This window comes from Nelumbo lutea, chromosome 3, assembly GCF_056320005.1.
Source record: "Nelumbo lutea isolate HS-2025 chromosome 3, American lotus-T2T, whole genome shotgun sequence".
In the NCBI taxonomy this organism is placed as follows: Eukaryota; Viridiplantae; Streptophyta; class Magnoliopsida; order Proteales; family Nelumbonaceae; genus Nelumbo; species Nelumbo lutea.
Genome location: NC_142686.1, coordinates 20,411,254 through 20,431,654, shown reverse-complemented (window position 1 = coordinate 20,431,654; position 20,401 = coordinate 20,411,254). Strand labels below are relative to the sequence as shown.

General features: G+C 39.7%; 1 protein-coding gene across 4 annotated transcripts in view; it reads right to left on the bottom strand.

Annotated features, from left to right (window-relative positions):
• Window positions 1-20,401, bottom strand: part of LOC148863441 (inorganic pyrophosphatase TTM1-like) — a 50,553-nt gene that overhangs the window by 11,951 nt on the left and 18,201 nt on the right. For 3 of the 4 annotated variants that reach the window (XM_088980693.1, XM_088980692.1, XM_088980694.1), the window contains 4 exons: window positions 19,271-19,385; window positions 13,775-13,970; window positions 13,548-13,661; window positions 13,259-13,432 (listed from right to left, as the gene is read on the bottom strand). In XM_088980693.1, coding sequence (XP_088836819.1) covers window positions 13,259-13,432; window positions 13,548-13,661; window positions 13,775-13,970; window positions 19,271-19,385 — 599 coding nt within the window. Of the gene's footprint in view, window positions 1-13,258; window positions 13,433-13,547; window positions 13,662-13,774; window positions 13,971-19,270; window positions 19,386-19,549; window positions 19,780-20,401 lie in introns of those variants that run through there. The other variant, XM_088980695.1, reaches the window with a different exon arrangement.

The following is a 20,401-nucleotide window of genomic DNA, read 5'->3' as shown; positions in this document are numbered from 1 at the left end:
GCTGGGTAAGTTGCGATTTCTTAGAGGATGACATAGAGACTGAATGGGAAGCAGGAAGCCAGACCGATGAGCTGGAAGACACCTTCAGCACAACTATTCTGTTCTCTGAGAACACAGAAAATGCTACTGAAGTGCTGAAACCATCTACTGACAGTGGGATGCTAAACAAAGCCGAGCGCTAATTGAATGCCAGGTAGGAAAATCGAACCTCAGGTGAGAAGGATTCAAGCCAGAAAATGAACGAGAGGCGAGGAACCTACGGGAAGACAATGGTTAATCACCAGATTTCAAACATGGATACATCAGGAGGGGATGAACGACATGGACTAGGGGTTTAAATAAGTACAAAGACTAAACTACCCCCACTTAAGTATGGGACAGGAAGTCTAATTAGAACTGCCACATAAGCACATAACTTAAACTGATTTGAAAAGACTAATCTACCCCTCATTTGGCTAACTCTAATACTCCCCCTCAAGCTGGAGAATATATGTCATATAATCCCAGCTTGTTACATATATAGTTCACTCTCCCTGAGTTTAAACCTTTTGTAAACAAATTTGCCCATTGATCACCTAAGCCCACATGTTTTGTGCTTATCTCTCTAGTAAGGATTTTCTTCCTCACAAAGTGGCAATCAATCTCTATTGTTCTCTCATGAAAAACAGGACTAGATGAGATGTGAATTGCAGCTTGATTATCACAATACAATCTCATAGGTCTGTCCATTGTGAATCCAATTTCTTGTAGGAGGTTTCTCAACCATACTAATTCACATGTAGTGTGTGCCATGGCTCTATATTCGGCTTCAACACTACTCCTTACCACAACAGTTTGTTTATTACTCTTCCATGTCACTAGATTGCCTCCAAGGAATGTGCAGTAACATGTAGTAGATATTATATCCGACATAGAGCCTGCCCAATCTGGCATTTGTATACCCAACTACCTCAAGTCTTCCTCCTTGTTTGTACAATAACCCACGGCTTGGAGCCCCCTTCAAGTACCTTACAATTCTAAGAACTGCATCCTAGTGAGGTATTCGAGGATTCTGCATAAATTGGCTCACCATGCTGACTGTAAAGGAGAAGTCTGGTCTTGTGATAGTCAGATAGTTCATCTTCCCCACTAACCGTCTATATCTTTTAGGATCATCAAATATTTCACCTGTATCACTACTCAACTTAGCATTTGGTTCCATGGGAGTTTCGGCCAATTTCGCACTTAACAGTCTTGTTTCGTCCAGTAGTTCAAGGACAGATTTTCTTTGGCACAAATTTACACATTGTTTTGATCTAGCAACTTCTATACCCAAGAAGTACTTCAACTTCCCAAGGTCTTTTGTTTGAAAATGTTCTTGCAGGAAAACCTTTAGTTTATCAATCCCCAATTTGTCACTGCCAGTTATGACAAGGTCATCACCATAGACTACTAATAAAATCTTTCTGGCTTTTGAATCATAGTTGAACACTAAGTGGTCAAACCGACATTGTTTCATTCTAAAATTCTTCACTAAACTTCCCAAACCAAGCACGAGGAGATTGTTTCAACTCATAAATTGCCTTTTTTAGTCTACACACCTTACCATCCTCCCCCTAAGCAACAAACCCAAGTGGTTGCTCCATATATACCTCCTCCATGAGGTCATCATGAAGGAAGGCATTTTTAATGTCAAGTTGAAACAAGGGCCAATCATACATAAAGTTGGCACTTATTTTGGGTTCCATACTATTCCATAACCATGTCATGATTTGGGCATCTTCTTGTTCCCAGTCATCAAACCCTGAAGAGTCGGCTGATGGTTTATCTTCCTCCACATGCTTCACTTTCCTCTTTGCCTTGAGAAAAACGTCCACTGACTTGGCCCATAGCTCATAGTTCTCATCATTAATTTTAATTGAAGTCATCTGCACACTCAGATAGTTAGAGGGAATCACTACACTAGGTTTCTGATCACTACAACCATCTCCAGTTTCTGCGATGATGCCCTCCAAATGCTACTTCTAATCTGAATCCCTAGTCGCCAACTGAGTACTGCTGTCAGGAGTTTGATGTTCCAGACACTACAGCAGTCCCCAAACACAGATGATAGGTTCACAACCAGTCACAATCAATCGCCACTGTTCACAAGCAGTCACAATCAATTAGTCCCCAAACACAGATGTTCTAGACACTACAGCAGTCCCCAAACACAGATGATAGGTACACAAACTTCTGTTCTTGTTCACACCATTACTGATTTCACAAAACCATAAATCACAATGACATTAATTCAGAAACTCATTTACCACATACAAGCCTTCTTGAAGCTGCTCAATAGAGGTTGAGCATCACAAGCACCACCACACAACCATATCTATCACACGTGGTACAGATTTGTCTGACCGTTTCAAAGGGCACTACAAATCCAAAAAAAAAAAAAAAGAAAAACACACAACTACTACCACTGCAGTAACCTGTCATTCGATTCAGGTCACTTGTGACCAACAAAGGCTTCAAAACAAACTACAGACCCACACAAAAGGGTCAAACATACCCTTACACCATTCCGCCACTGCCAACACAGCCTATTCTTGGACTTTTTTTCCAAGAACCAAGACTACAAACAACCTAGAAATACCAATAGCACAAAAAAAAGGTAACCAACCTCTGATGGAGAGCTTCAGTCGACCATCCACTTACTTCTGAAATTATTTTTCTTGAAAAACAGTCAAGTTCTGAGCAGAGGAAGAAGGACCAAAGTGTTCTCAGACCTAGGTCGAACCTGTGTTCTCCATTTCAGCCCAGAAAGAAGAAAGAAAATGAAGTCACGATCAGAGAGAAGCAGGAGAGGAGATTTAGAGAGCAATGTCCTGCACCGATACCATGTTTCTTCAGTAGCTACAGCAGTTCGAACCAGGAGAAGAGCAGAAGAAGAAGAAGAAAACAGTTGAACATTGTAGGCTAAACCCTACCATTCGACCATAATATGGATTAGGGGTTTAATTAAGTACTGTGAATAAATCCTAGTTGATTCTAGGTCAAAGTAGAGAAGAAGAAAGAAGAAAGAAAAGAGAAAGAAGAAGGAGAGGAGAAGAGTGTTCGGCCAAACTAGAAGAGAGAATGTTCAAAATCACTCTCCTAGCCGACCCACTTGACTTTTATTCATAAAACTTGAGTTACAAGAAAGACAATTTTGTCCCCCATAGAAGATGGGACACATAACTTAAACTCAGATACAATAGACCTTTCACTTTCAAGAAGATACACCAAAATGACCAAAATACCCCTGACTCGAGCATTCTAACACTCCCCCTCAAGCTGGAGAATATATATCATATAGTCCCAGCTTGTTACAAATGTAATCTATTCTTCCCCAAGACAATCCTTTTGTGAAGAGATTTGCCTACTGATTTCCTGAGCTCACATGAGATGTAGTTATTACCCCACTTATCACTTTCTCTCTCACAAAGTGACAATCCGCCTCAATATGTTTAGTTCTTTCATGGAAGACAGGATTGGAGGAGATGTGAACAGCAGCTTGGTTATCACAGTATAGTTTCATTGGTTTGTCAATTGAGAAACCCATCTCCTGTAGTAAGTTCTTCAGCCATACTAGTTCATATGTGGTATGAGCCATAGCCCTGTACTCTGCTTCCGCACTACTTCTTGCCACCACTGTTTGCTTCTTGCTCTTCCAAGTTACGAGATTACCACCTAGGAAGGTACAATACCCTGTGGTTGACCTCCTGTCTGATATAGAGCCAGCCCAATCAACATCTGTGTACCCTACTATCTCAAGAGTTCCTCCCTTTTGGTATAACAAACCATGACCTGGAGCACCCTTTAGGTACCTAACAATTCTCAGAACAACTTCCTAGTGAGGAACCCGGGGATGTTGCATAAACTGACTCACCACACTCACAGCAAATGATATATCTGGTTGGGTAATGGTCAGGTAGTTCAACTTTCCCACCAACCTTCTGTATCTTCCAGGATCATCAAACTCTTCACCTGCATCCACACTTAACTTGGCATTGAGTTCAATAGAAGTCTCTGTTGGTTTAGCACCTAACAACCCTGTTTCTTCAAGTAGATCAAAAACATATTTTCTCTAACATAGGTTGATCCCCTGTTTTGACCTCGCAACTTCTATTCCTAAGAAATACTTTAGCTTCCCCAGATCTTTCGTATTGAAGTGGTCCTGTAGGAATTTTAGCAGCCTGTCAATTCCTTTGTTGTCACTTCCAGTTATGACAATATCATCCACATACACGACTAGCAAGATTTTCCCATCTTTTGAGTAATAGCTGAACACGGAATGATCAACCTGACACTGTTTCATCCCAAAGGCCTTCACCACTTCACTGAACCTACCAAACCATGCACATGGAGATTGTTTCAGTCCATAGATTGCCTTTTTGAGCCTCCACACCTTACCAGCCTCACCCTGAGCAACAAACCCTGGTGGTTGCTCCATATACACCTCCTAACAAGATCACCATGTAGGAAGGCATTTTTTATGTCAAGTTGTACGAGAGGCCAATCATACATAGCAGCTAATGAGATCAACACCCGAACTGAACCAATTTTAGCCACGGGAGAGAATGTCTCCATATAGTCCACACCATATAACTGAGAATAGCCCTTGGCCACTAACCATGCCTTCAATCGTTCCACACTGCCATCAGGAAGATGCTTCACTATATAGACCCATTTACACCCAACAATGTGCTTACCAAGAGGAAGGGTGGTGAGTTCCCACGTGTGATTATGTTGTAGAGTAGAGAGTTCTTCTTCCATGGCTTGCCGCCACCCTGGGGAGGTAAGGGCTTCCTGTACAGTCTTGGGAATGGGAACCGATTAAAGTAATGATATAAACTTGCAATGAGAAGCAGAAAGCTGAGTAGTGGAAACATAGTCTGAAATGGGATGAGAAGTACAAGTACGTTTACCTTTCCGCAAAGCAATAGAGAGATCAAGATCTGAGGGAGAACGAGCAGTAGCAAGATCTGTTGACAAGTGCTGAAGTGGAGGAGGGGCCGAAGCACTTCTACGGGTATACACTTGAGTAATTGGTGGCCTCTCTGTAGTAACAGGCATATGATGTGCATTTGCAGTAGGAATGGGAGCTACGGGAAGGGGGGCCACAACCAGAACAGGAAGAGGAACCACAGAGGGAGAAGAAGAGACCCCGACATCTGAGAAAAAATGAACTGATTCAAAGAAGGTGCCATCAGGGCACACAAACGATTTATGAAACTTCGGGTTTTAACACTTGTACCCTTTCTGAGTCCTTGAGTAGCCAAGAAAAATACACTTCGTAGCTCGAGCATCTAGCTTGTCTACTCCAGGCCCCAAGTGTTGAACAAAACAAACACAGCCAAAGACTCTTGGGGTGAGAAGAAAGGGAGACAAAGTGGGAAACAACACGGAGAAAGGGGACTGACTTCCAAGGATTGACATGGGCATCCGATTTATCAGAAAACAGGATGTAAGAATAGCATCACTCCAAAAATGCTCTGGGACATGCATATTGATCATCAAGGATAGAGCAGTTTCAAGAAGATGTCTATTTTTCCGTTCAGCTACACCGTTTTGTTGCAGGGTGTAGGCACAAGAAGTTTGATGAATTATTCCATGATGTTCTAGGTATTGTTGAAATGGTGAGGAGATGTATTCTATGGCATTATCGGAGCGAAGTATTTTCATATGAACACCAAATTGAGTGCATATTTCAGCATGAAATTTCTGAAAAATAGAGAACAATTCACTACGGTCTTTCATAAAATAGACCCATGTCATCCTTGAAAAGTTATCAACAAAGATTACAAAAAACTTAAACCCATTGTATGACACCACTTTAACTGGACCCCATACATCAGAATGAACTAAAGCAAAATGACTTGAGACACGACTATCAATTCTTGGACTAAATGAGACTCGATGATGTTTTCCAAACTGACATGACTCACAATCTAATGATGAAAGATGACTCAAGGAAGGAACTAGCAGCTTCAAAGCCTTGAGAAAGGGATGACCAAGTCTGCAGTGCCATTGGAGAGGAGTAAGAGACAACTAAAAAGCCACTGGGGGCCACCACCATCAAGGTAATACAAACCACCTGCTTCATGCCCTCCACCAATCTTTTTCCCCGTCTTGAGATCTTGAAACACACAAGAAGAAGGATAGAAGGTTACAAAACAATTAAGGGACTTGGTTAATCTGCTAACAGACATAAGGTTAAAAGGGAACTTAGGAACATATAAAACAAATGCTAAAGACAATGAGGAGAGATCAACATCACCAACACCACAAATAGGAGATGTAGAACCATTAGCAAGTGTAACTGTCTAAGATGTGGAGGAGTGAGAAAGGGAAGAAAATACATCAAGAGTCCCAGACATATGGTCCGAGGCTCCAGAATCAATGATCCAGGGTGAGGCTTTGGAAACTAAACAAGTCATACCTGAATGGGCAAGTGTAGCTGTGTTCTGTTGAGATGTTTGAAGGAACTGCTCATATATTGCCCGTGGTACACTCACCATTTCCTGCCCGAAAGCACAAGTGGGTGTGGAGGGGGTTGGGGCAGTTTGTTGGCTTTCAGTAATTGTGCTACTACTCTTAGATGTAACATGGTTAACCCAAGTGTTGAGTGGACCACGCAAATCATAGCAGAAATTAACAGTGTTCCCCTCTAAGCCATAATGTGTACATTTTCTCTAAGCATTACCCCTTCCTTTTCCACGGCCTCCAGTCCGGCCACTATCCCGGTTAAACATATGTCCACCACGGTTGCTTGGAGGGCCATTGCTGCCACCACCACTTCTACTTCCACGGCCACTCCCTTAAGTCTCTACCAAACTAGATCTATCAGAGAAAGAAGAATGTTCCACCGGCTCAATGGATGTCCTCTTAAGAGGGGCAAAAACTTCTTCAAGTGAGGGGAGAGCTGATCCCCCCCAATATCTGTGCTCTGATAGGCTCATACTCAGCCTTCAAGTCCACAAGAAACCTAGTCACATCAAATTGTTCATGTTGCTGTTGTTGGATCTGGACATCTGATGTTAGAGGGTGATAGATATTTAGCTCATTGCGGATGTTCCTCAAATGTGCATAATACTCTTCTAAGCTTTGACTTCTTTGCTTCAAATTGAAGTACTCTTGGTATAACTGATATACCCTAGTTGTGTTGTCTTGTCCAGAGTACAATTTTTTAGCATGATCCCAGATCTCTTTGACTGTATCTAGGAACATGAAGTTCACACTAATCTTTGGTTTCATGCTGTTCCAAAGCCATGTCATTATTTGTGCATCATCTTGTTCCCAATCACTGAACCCAGAAGAATCAGAGGAAGGTTTCTCCTCCCTCACATGTTTTACTTTCCTCTTGTCCTTCAAGAACACCTCCACAGATTTTGCCCATGGTACATAGTTTTCACCATTCAACTTGATGGATGTCATTTGAACACTTAGATAATCTGAAGCAAGCATGATGTCGGTTTTGTTGTCATTCCCAACTACAGTTGAAGCCATCTCAATTATTTCACCTTTGAATATACACCACAATCTCTCACTCGTCACAAGACTTATCTCACTTATGATACCACCAACCCACTTTCTTCAACTGCGCATTACACACTACACTCTAAAGCTAAAATCATTCAGTCAACACATCAAACACTTGGACTGCACACTACAGAACCATTTACCATCAACACACCATTGCTGAAATTACTCAGTCATTTCATCGAACACTTGTTCTTCATACTGCAGAACTGATTACACACAAGGTCTAGGGGTTCACTTTTAAGCATTTAGAATCAAGATATGTCAGCCACCACACCACTGTTGTCGTGGACATCAGCAATCTACTACTCTTCTTTTAGCACACATGCAAGCAAGAAAACAAAAGAACATGACTGATATGTGTATCAGTTCCACCCAGCACCACAACAACTAACTTTTGAAGCACAAAAAATTAGCATTCACAGTTCATTTCTGAACACACGACGGCAGTGTCCATACCTGTACACGTCTAGCCCTCTTTGTACACTGAATAGAGGGTCTAGTATACCACTTCAACGACCACCACAGCACCGGCTAGAGGCATTCTCACCTCCAAGCCCTCAAAACGGCAACTCCTTTTCAGCCCTTTATCGAGTCTTCAATCAGGTCAGATGTAGGATGATGAAACCTACTGTGAGGCCGGCGGTGAACCCAGGAAGAAGACAGCAGCAAGAAAACACAAGACCTTAATGCTCTGATACCATGTGAATAAACCCTAGTTGATTCTAGGTCAAAGTAGAGAAGAAAGAAGAAAGAAAAGAGAAAGAAGGAGAGGAGAAGAGTGTTCGGCCAAACTAGAAGAGAGAATGTTCAAAATCACTCCTAGTCAACCCACTTGACTTTTATTCATAAAACTTGAGTTACAAGAAAGACAATTTTGCCCCTCATAGAAGATGGGACACAACTTAAACTCAAATATAATAGACCTTACAACTTTCAAGAAGATACACCAGAATGACCAAAATACCACTGACTCGAGCATTCTAACAAGTACAAAGACTAAAACCCCGCTTAGTATGGGATAGGAAGTCTAATTAGAACTGCCACATAAGCACATAACTTAAACTGATTAGAAAAGACGAATCTACCCCTCATTTGCTAACTCTAACAGGAAGCAACGATTGATAAGCCAAATCGAGGAATTAGATGCAATGGAAAAACTGGGATGTTTTGGGGAAAAGGACAAAGAGGTGAGGTGGGAGTTGAGGAAAAATCTGGAGGACACAATTTTTAAAGAAGAAACTAGTTGGAGGCAAAAATCCAAACACAAATGGGTGAAAGAGGGAGATAGGAATACAAAATTCTTCCATGCTATAGCTAATGGCTAGGGCTATTCACGGGTTGGGTTGGGTCAGGTTATTTGACATAGAAACCGAAATCGACCCAGTGTAAAGCAAAACCGACCTGATCAGTTTGAGTCGGTTTGGGTCGGTTTTGGTTCTAAGTTCATCCCTGTGATAAAATCTTGCTAATTTTAAAAGTAGTCATAAATTGAACATCATTTCAGCCATCTCCTATGATAAAATTTAAATGAAAAATTAATCACAAAAGTTGTTCATTAATCACTATTCACTAATCCAAAGTTTCTTGCAACCATTCAAAAACTAGGCGGCCTAATGGGCTTTGGAACTTCATGTTTGAACTAGGAATTAAGTCGGTTCAATTCGGGTCGGTTTCGGTTTTCTTGTGTGAAAACCGAAACCGACCCAAATCATCAGTTTAGGAATTTGCACAACCCGAAACCAACCCGTGTTGATGAAAACCCGACCGACTCGGGTTGAGTCGGTCCAGGTTGGTCGGTTTGGTCAGGTTGGGCCTTCTTATGAACAGCCCTACTAATGGCAGAAGAAGGAAGAACTCCATTTCTAAGTTGGTGGTTGATGATACAACTATAACCCAACAGAATGAGATTGCTGGGGCTTTTGTGGAATATTTCAAATCTATCTTCAGAAGGCCTCTAAACGAGAGATTAAGGATTGAAGGGTTGGATTGGCCCAGGCTCCCTGATGAGTTGATTGAGTGGTTGGAAAGAGAGTTTGAACTGGAAGTAAGGGATGCCATCTTCTCTATGGATAGATCTAAAGCCCCGGGCCCCGACAATTTCACGATGGCTTTTTATCAAGACTGTTGGGAGATAATTAAGGCTGATATCCAAAGTGTTTTCTCAGAATTCTTTGAAAGGGGGGTGATAAATCTAGGACTGAACTCTACCTTTATTTCCTTAATTCCAAAAAAGGAGGGAACATGTCACCCTAAAGAGTTTAGACCCATCAGTTTGGTAAATAGCCTCTATAAGATCATTGCTAAGGCATTATCCCGAAAAATTAGAGAGGTGCTTCCCACAATCATATCCCCTAATCAAGGTGCTTTTGTGAAAAAGAGACAAGTTGTAGACCAAACCTTAATAGCAAATGAGTGTGGAGGATTTTAAAAGAAGAGGAAAGAAAGGGTTGGTGTGCAAATTGGATCTAGAAAAGGCTTATGATTTGGTTGATTGGTCCTTGTTGCTAGAAGTATTAGAGCCTGTTGGTTTTGGGCAGAGGTGGTGCAAATGGATAAGAGGGTGTACCAGAACGTGCCACTATTCTATATTGGTGAATGGTAGGGTGATAGTTCATTTTCCAGCTACTAGAGGTATTAGGCAAGGGGACCCCCTCTCCCCTTCCTTTTTACCCTGATTGTTGAAGTGTTAGGGAGGTTTATTGAGAAAGAAAATGCTAGATGATTGGTAAATGGTTGGAGAGTTGGGAGGGATAGGGTTCCGGTCACTCGTTTACAATTTGCGAATGACACAATTCTGTTTTGTGGCGGGGAGGAGATTAGGTGGGTTAGTAATTTAAAGATGGTGATCAAGGTGTTTGAACAAGCGACTAACTTCAAGGTAAACTTTGATAAGAGTTGTGTGATTGACATCAATACGAGTGTCAGAGAGGTGGGAAGAAAGGGCTCAAGTTTTGGGTTGTGAGATTGCTCAATGGCCATTGAAATATCTAGGGCTTCCACTAGGGGATAACCCTACCACGAGGAGCTTTTGGAACCCGGTGATTGACAGATTCACAAAAAGGCTAGCCTCTTGGAAGAAAAACTACCTATCTTTGGGTGGTAGGATAACTTTGATAAAGTCAACCTTGGCAAACCTTCCGGTTTACTTTCTGCTGTGTTTAGAATTCCTGAGGAAGTATGTAGGATTTTGAAAAAATTAATGAGGGATTTCTTATGGGAACCAAGGGAGGAGAAAAGAGACCATAGAATAATTTTCTTATGGAAAAATTAATGGTGGTCTGGGTGTGGGTAACTTAAAGAAGAAGAATGAAGCTCTTTTGGGGAAATGGTTATGGAGATTGAATAAAGAAAGAGAGAATTTGTGGGCTAAAATAATCCTAAGTATTCGTGGGCAAGAGGCAAATGGCTGGAACACGGGGATCTCATCTAGGGCTACAAGGGCTTCTCGTTGGAAGTTTATTCATGCCATCCTTCCTTTGTTTCTTCCTTTTATCAGGTATGACCTTTGTTCGGGTATGTCTGTGAGATTTTGGGAACATATTTGGGTGGGAGACATTCCTTTGAAAGAACAGTTCCCCTCTTTGTTTTCTCTCTCAAGGTTTAAAAATGAGCTTGTAGCCACCTTTCTTACTTTGTCTGATTCTGCTGTTAATTGGAATCTGGGTTTTAGAAGGGCTCTCAGAGATTCTGAATTGGATTCCATCTCTAACTTACTTAAGATTCTGGAGGAGGTAGTTATTGACCCCTCTAGAGTGGACAATAGGGTGTGGTTTCTTGTTCTGTTGGGCATTTTCTCTTCTCTTCTTTTTTCAAAGAACTAACACAGTCCTATTCGGTCCTTGGTTCTCCTTTCCCAGTCTTGGAAGTTTGGGGTAGACCAATCCCTCCCATAGTAGGTGCTTTTTGCTGGGAGGCTATCCTAGAAAAGTGTAACACTTGTGACCTACTTCAAAAGAAAAGGCCTAATTGGTGTTTATCCCCGCACTAGTGCATTTTATGTAAGAAGAATGGTGAGAGCTGTTACCACTTATTAGTTTCTTGCCCCTTTGTATTAGAAATCTGGTGTTGGTTTTTCTCTCTTTTTGGTTGCAAATGGACCCGCCCCCCCCCTCCCCCTTCAAGTGTGCAGAGCTTATTTAGTACTACATCAGTAAGGCGTTTAAAAAAGAGGTAAACTCTTGTGGAGATGGAGTATGTGGGAGGAAAGAAATCAAAGAACTTTTCATGAGCAAGAAAAAAGCAGGGAAGCCATTATTGAATTAATATATGTTAGGGTGGTCCATTGGATCAAGTCTATGAAGATATTTGAAGGTTGCTCAGCAGGAGACATCATTCGAAAGTGGGAAGAAGTGGGTCGGTCGGCTCCCTTGACTTCTTCCCCTAGTACTGCTTGGACTCCTCCATCTTCGGAATACATTAAATTGAAATTTGATGGTAGCAGTGAAGGAAACCCAGGCCTTTCAGGTATAGGTGGAGTGTTCTGTGATGAAGAAGGTCGAATTATTGCCATGTTCTCAGCAACTATAGGCTGGGGGGATTCATTGAGAGCTAAAATTTTGGCAGCTCTGGAAGGGATCAAAAGAGCCCAGCAGTTGAAAATCAGAAATATGTTGGTGGAAGGAGGTTCTAGGCTGACAGTTAGATGGTTGCAAGAGGAAGATTCTAGTCTGTGGAAGTTTTCAAATGAAAAAAAGAAAATCAACCAGATTACTCGAAACATGCAAATTCAGGTTCAGTGGGCCAAGAGGTGTGCCAATTCTCTGGCAGACTCTTTGGCCAAACAAGGGATGCAAAGAGCAAATCTTTTTTGGGCTGTGTTGTAATATGACCATTAATGTTAGGGAGGGTTAAGTGTTTTTACCCCTCCCTTCATATTGTATTTTTCTATAATATTTTTTTCTTAATAAAAGTTACTGTTATTGATAAAAAAAAATATGTACAAAGAAGGTTGTGCCAAAGCACTCCTAAGATACAATTTAAAACTTTATCCTTGCCTGACAATGTTTCAGCCTTTGAATTGTTTATTAAGTGCTACCTAAGCTATCAAATTAGAGGAACTGATGTTTCTCATAGTCACTCTGCAACTAGCTTTTCTTGGTCAAACTTTTTCTAATGAATGAATGGTTAAGATATTGATGCACAGATCAAAGGGAAAAGTTATTAAAAGGAAGAAAATATAAATACTGTAAATCAGGATAACAAATCATTTACATAGATTGATCAATTGCCTCTATGGATTCTAAATAAGGATGGTCAGCAAACAAATAGTGTTATGGACCTAAAGGGCAGATAATATGGGATTTTGTTCCTTATGTGGTCTATTAGGGTGTGTGTAAGGAGATAAGTAAGAAATTTGAAAGCTGCTGTCATTCTCTTCCCAGGATACAGTTATCATTACCAATCCAAAAGAAAGAAAGAAAGAAAGAAAGAGAAAGAAAGAAAGAAAGAAAAGGATACACCCTGATATTATATCTTTTCATACAGATTGTAACTCATTCTCAAGCGCTTGGTGTGGCAGGATGTTGCACGAAATTGGCTAGTCTTTGGTCGTGTAGTTGGCATATTATAAAACCCTTTTTGTATTATATATTTGTACTATTCTTTTCAGTAAGAAAAAAAAATAATAATATCTGCAAGAAGATTGGTAACAATATTTGCAAACACAAAACCTTCATGACAGAAAAGCTCAATTTCCTGCAAAACCAACCTCAAACATAAGATTATACTTGCCATCCCTGTTCCTCATCCTGAGATATGATTGGCATGCTTCTGGATCTTCACCTGGTGGTAGAAGGTATATATCATACGTCTCCTCCATAGTTTCTTTGTGTTCTTCAGAGATAACAGACTTGATTTGATCAACTGTCACTGTTCTCAGCGACTACAATAATAGAAAGCACTCAGTGCTAGATGAAACAATTATAGAACATCAGTAATGAACCATTTTTTACTAGTAGTGAACCATTTAAGTTTGAAGAAATAAGATGGAAACTAACCTTTAAAATGTACATGGGGTTCTGGAATCCTGTGAATGGATTGAACTTATTGGTAATTTTTATATGTGCTGTTTGGAGATCTGGCTCAATAAAAGCCTTGTACATTGGATATACCTGTGCAGAACAACAAACTATAAATGCAAATGCTTCATGATAACCTAGTTTGCCAGTATCACACAGTCAAAACTTTCTAAAGAAAACATCTAACATGGGGCAAGTGAAAGAACCGTTTCAGAGATCTGATGGATTATTTCTTCCGGTTCTTGCCCAGCACGTTGTATGTCACGTAAAACCCGTTTTACAAGGTCAAAGTGAACTCCACCAGTAACAGATACTCGAAGGTCCAGAAGAGGTCGCAACTTTTCACTCAGAGCATAGATGCCCTCAATAATCACAAGACGGGAGGTTGGAACTTCAACTGTCCTGTTGAGAATATAGATAAAAATATATATCAAGAATTAGGAATATTGAAGAATGTTGATAACTTCATTAGATCTATTAGGGTCCCCACCTTTTCTTTTTAAGAAAAGTGCATGAAAATAAAAGATTTGAACCTGGAGAATGCATTCCTTCTACAAAAATAAAAATAACTACAATAGTATATGCCTGTAATTCTGCAGACACATTGAAACATGCACATTGGTGTTGCAGTGAAAAGACAAGGAATTCTTGGAAAGTTTTATTGAATAAGTGGAAAAATCTTACTCAATTGAACAAATACATGACCACCTACTGGTTGATCAGCTGGTACTAAGTCAATATATGTAGCTCTAGTTCCATATGTTTAACTATGGGAAATGTTTACCCAAAACAATTAAGCACATAAAACATCCATCATTCCGTACTTTTTTTGGTAACTGTAAAGCTTTATTGCATTATTAAAAAGATGTTATTTACAATGTGCCATACACCCCTATTATAGGTCAGCATGTCTTTGTAGCCCTTCTGTGTTTTGGCTTTTAGATTACAAGCTTCCCCCATGAGAAGTATTTCCACAAGACAGTTGCTCCCAAAGGGCACCTTCTTTTTCCAATGATCATCCATGTCATTCACGGATCTCTGTGTCCATTAAAACCTTAGCCCCAATTCTGCAGCTAATCTTCTTACTTTCATGATCTCTTGTCTGAAGAGCCATGGACCAGAATTTTATTGTTTGAACCAACCAACAACCAATTTGGAGTCACCTTCAGCCACAATGTCACTATATTGCAAGGATTTTCCTATTCTCAGCCCAGATTGCAATCAATTCAGCCTTTATAGAGTTCTATATTCCAATGGGACATGAAATATAAGGCCGAGACATCTTTGTTCCTGAAAACACCTCCAATACCTGAAACTCCAAGGTTACCCAAACTACAATGATAAAAATTGAATTTATTGAGATTTGGTTACAGAGGGATCCATATTGATCTTATCCCCCTATAAATTGATGAGTGTGGCACAATATTTCAATTTCAGAAAATGTCATCAGTTGTGAAAGGCTTGAAGGCTTACATAGACTTCATCTAATGAGCAACTTCCATGGATATGATTTCCATAAGGACCCATTTGGACTGAGATTTGTCTTTAAAAATCCTATTGTTCCATTCTTCCCATATTGAGCATAGGAAAGCTGCCCTCATCCAAAGAATCTTCCCTCTTTTTTTTCTTTTGTGAGAAAAAAGAAGAGCAGAAAAGCCTCATAACCTCCCTAGGAGGATCAGACCTGCCACCAAAGACAGCAAAAGGGAAAATTCCAAATGCTGGATGTAAAAGAGAAGGAGATTAGTAGATGGTTAGTAGTTTCACATCTTGCTCGGAAAAGGAAACCTCTCAACAAAAGGCGGCCCTTCCAAACAGCTCTCATAGGAAAATGGGGTAATGGATGAAGAGGAAGAAAAGAATTTAAAGAAAAAAGCACAAGAGCAGACACCAAAGCAATCATCAATCCAAATACTAAAGTCAGCTGAACTGGATGTTAATGTTTTGTAAACATCCACAAAAAAATGAGCTGAGTGAAAAGTGGGCATGGAAATCTTGACCCACTTTGCACTCACCTGAACTGGATGTTCATGTTTTGTACCTTACATTTTTGTTTTTATGCTATTTTCTAACAGACCCTTAGTTCCAAAGAGATATCACTAGGTAAGGAGGGAAAGTCTAAAACATCAACCTTCAACCTTCCACTTGGGGAATGAGATCCTAGTAAGGACTCAAATGTGATCCACAAAAACCTTGGCTATTTCATCCCATTGTGAAATTTCCTCTCCACTAACAACCAATCTAGTGAAACAATTCTTTTTTCTCCTGCCACTTGCCAATGAGTTAAAAAAAATTGGAGTTAGGATCCCCTATTTAATTTATTTGATAGAAATTTTTTTTCCAACTAATCACCTTGCTCTTAAGGATTGCATCCAACTCATTTTTGGATTCCAATGCCTGGTTCTCCCCTATTCCAACAAACCTCTCTCCTATTTTCTATCCAACACCTCTATTTGGGAAAATATGGCAGTTTACTTTCCCCTAGAAGACCAAAGACCACTATATTCCAAGATTTCAATTTTAGGTTTGATCTTTGAAATTTCTTCCAAGATTAAAAGCCCTTTGATCTAGCAGTCAAATCCTCCTCCCACCACAATTTAATACTAAAAAACGACGGGTGGAATAACCACATATTCTCAAATCTAATAAGGATGGGTCCAATTCTAGGGGAGGCATATGAGGTTATGATGGGACAGTGATTAGAGAGGTCTAGAAAGGGCTCTAAAAGAAAGATGAGACCAGTTCCCTTTCCAATAAGTGAGAAAAGCAATTTGTCCAGTTGAAGCAAGTATGCCTAGCTGCGAAGTTTGTCCAAATAAACACAACTTACAAATAAGAGATTTCTTTGAGTTAACTTTCATTGATAAAACTATTGAATTTTGTTACACTTCTATTGATGTTTTAATGAGGGTGTTATTAAAGTTCACTCCCATGAACCTCTACGGAGTACAGTTCTTCCTAGTAGAATTTCTCTCTATATTCCTTCCCTCTATTTTTTCTCATCCCACCCATGTTGACTTTCCTCACAAGAAGTATCACCATCCCCTTCAAAGCCTAAATGATCTTTTCCTCTGCCAAATCCTAATACATTTCCTGAATCAGTTTCAAGATCAACTTCATAAGATCTCCTGCGTGGTTATTGTAGACCTATTTAAAAGAGCATCACCTGTGGCTGTGAATGCTGTGCAGCAAAAGGAAGGTAAACAAAAAAAGAATCAGGAATAACATAACTCAAAGAGTGAAAAGGATGCAGCATATTAGGCCTGGTTTGTTTGAAACTCAATTTCATTTGCGTTGGTGCAAAGTATGAGGTGCAAATGAGTTGAATGCAAAAACAGTGTTATATTTATTTTAAATTTTACTTTGTTTTGTTTGTTTACAATATAAATGGAGTAAAATAAAACCTAAAGCAAAGTAAAACTCGAGGTAAAAGTGAATCATAAGTTTACTCTTCTGCTCTGCACTCTCGTACATTTGTAGAAGTGTAAATGAAATTGCATTACAAACAAACAAAGCCTTAAGAGGGGAGTCTGTTGAGGCTGTGAGTGTGTGAAAAGCAAACTTTGGGAGTCCTCTACCCTTTGTGGATTGGTTTTAGTTAGTCAGTTCACCTAAAAATGGGTTTCAAAGCTTTCCAAAGAACTTGCCATTTCATTTCTTGTTAACCCAGTTGTTTCTTTGTTTTCTTTCTTTTTTTTTTCTTTTTTTACACAAAGCTGTAGTCTTCACACCATGATCAAGCCTTGGGTACTGAATAATATTGCACATACCAATGCTAGACCCATCAGACAAGTCTTCCACCTTTTATAGTCTTCACACCAAATCTATCCCTTGTCTGAATCTACTTGTAGGTTTTCATTGTGATCTCTACAGTAGAGAGATTCAGTTTGTCCACTTCATTGTGATCTCCTTTGTATTGGTACCCACTCCAACAAGATAATGTAAAGCCTTGTGCTTTTGGTCTTTGCAACTTCAAATCCTTCAACCTGACAGGAGGAAGATGACAACTCCAATGCTTTTAGGATCTATTGTCCATTTATTCTCTTTTCGAGGCAAGCTATTGCATTCTTCGGTTGCTGGTTCAAACCAGGCCAAACCAGTCTGTTTGATGTTTCTTGTTCTTTAGTTGAACCTTAAACCCCCAGATTGACTCAAACCCTTCTATCCACTTGGCCACTAGTCTTGGCTCTTCCATACCTACCACTTCTATACTAGTTACCTATCACCAAAGGCACTTTGCCTTTCTCCAGAAAAGTTTTGCCAGGAATTACCATTTTTGTGTTAATTTTGCAAAATGTGAAATCAAAACTCTCATTTCCTCTTCATTCCTCTGCATAGTTTCCATTACTCTTAGTATCCAAATTGTTGTCAAAATCTTATGATTTATGATACAATTCACAATTTGGATCATGAATGCCAAGGGTTTCAATTAAAATCTTATGTTTGAATCCTTTTTTGCAAAAAAATTATCCTACAATTTGATTCATAAATCTTATGATTTTTATGATTCTTGCAATTTACTGTGACTTGTTTTAAAGCCCTCACTAGAAAATGATTTATTTATGTTATTTAATACCAGACACTAGCTTATTTTCTATCATATGTAGGTTAAAGAGCTATTGCATGTAGATTATTTAACTTTCAAGTCAAACTTGATTATATCATTTTAGGTTTCTATCTATCTATCTATCTATCTATCTATCTATATAATTTTTTGGCAAGTTTGTAAAAAATAGAAATAATCCTACGATTTACAAAGCGATTCACAATTCAGTTCGATTCAACTTTCTCTACAATTTACAATAAAATGACAATTTTCAAAATATTGGTTCAATGATGTTGCATCTGCTTCTAGGAATTCTCTACACAAAGTCTTATAATGATGCAGGATCATATTTGCTCATGACTCATGAGTACCATGCCCCATCACACAGCCAAATGACATGTTTCAGATTCTCCTCCAAGAACTTCTCCAAGGCTCACCAATCCCTTCCTTTCTGGCTGTGACTACGATCACCCTCTCCCATTTCTCATCCTTGTCTTCCACTGAGATTGAATGCTTCAAGGATGCCAATATACTGTTGACTAACTTGTTTGGCCCTGCACATAGTTTTATCATTACCCTATTAGGGTACCTTCATTAACTACTGCAGATTGCTGGAGAATAGTCTCCATTCCAAAAACTCTTGTACTTCTGGAATACATATTTCCTGCCTCTTGTTAGATGAAAAATTTTCAGTTAAGCAGAGAAATCTTTCTTTTTTGTTCTCCTTCCTTTCTACCTTATATGATCATCTATCTCCTATCATCTTGTTGCTCCATAACCCTATATGCCCAACAAGGCATGGTCTGTCCATGGAACTTTTGAACCAGAAGATTGCCTCTTCTTCTAGTCTCACTGTTCCCTTTCTTCCTTCTCTAATTTTTAGAGATACTTTGTCTCCTGATGCAAACTCTTCTGAGATGAACCCCATCGCTTCGATGCTTAGCATCTTATTCCATCATATATGTATAATACTTATTAAACAAAGGCAGCCATATGCTCAAAAGAGATAAAATCCATACACAGAAAACCTAATTAATATAGCTTTGATTTATGCATATCTTTGCTACACTAAGAATCAGAACCTGTGACTTTTTAATGACCAAAGCCTTGCATATCTAAAAGCTTTTATTCTACAAGCAGAAGGTAAGGAGCAAACCTGTATCCTGTGCGGCAGCTAGACTTGAAATCATATATTGGCACCTGAACAGGCTTCCCTTCTTTTAAACCATGGATATTCTCAAGCAATGTGTCATAATCAGTCAATCGTGGGTCTGTTTCAGAAAATAAAATGTTAGATATCTATTAAAATGGAAAAAGTGGGTCATAATCAGTCAAGTGAAATTGGCAAATTGAAATAATAAATAAAGCCTTTAGTTCCATGGGACAAAGTGAAGGAAAGCAAAGAAAATAGAAATGGAAACGGTACTTTATGTACCAATCAGTATATAGGTGGTCAGAATCATCATCTGCCATATCCCACCTATGTGGAAGCGTGCTCAAAATGCAAGATCTAGGGCCCGTTTGGCGCGTCTTTTGGGGAAGATCTTCTGGTAGCTCTGACAATCAAAAAACGCATTGAGCTTTTGCATGAAGATATGAGCAGCCCGAAGCTAGTTTGGCAGAAGCACGACTTTCTGTTTGTCTTTCCGCGCAAGAATAAAACGCGAAAGACACGAAACACTTCATTTGAAGCTTCCCGAAATCAGCCCAAAATGGGCTTCTCGCGTCTTTTCGGCACTCCAACTTTTGGCAGCTAGATCTTCTACAAACCAAAAGGAAATAGATCAAAAATCGGTCTACCAGGCTTGTAAACAGCCGAAAGACCACGAGAAAAGACGCGCCAAACGAGCCCCTAGTCTTTTCAATCTGGGGATATGTTGTCTTGTTTTTTTTTTTTTGGGGGGGGGGGGGGTGGGGAAGGTAAACCATAGACAGGATTCCTATTACTGTACCAAAACCAGATTAAGGTGCCATTACTTGGTGTAATGGTAAAATCTTGGCTTGCAAGCATAAGAACATGGGTTTCAAAGAGCAGCCACTTTGTTCAAAAAAATAGCAAAGGTTAGGACCATATCCAGTCTAAGTACGGATCACATGCAACAAAATACTTTCCAACACCCCCCCAACATGATCTGACATTGCACATCTAACACATGGCAAGTTCTATCTTTACAGTGGGTCCCAGCCTCACAATGAGATGTGCGGTGCCAGATCATGTTGAAATGAGTTTTGTTGGCAGGAGATCACAACTCATCCAGTCTAACCCTCCCAAGACCTTGTTTACTTT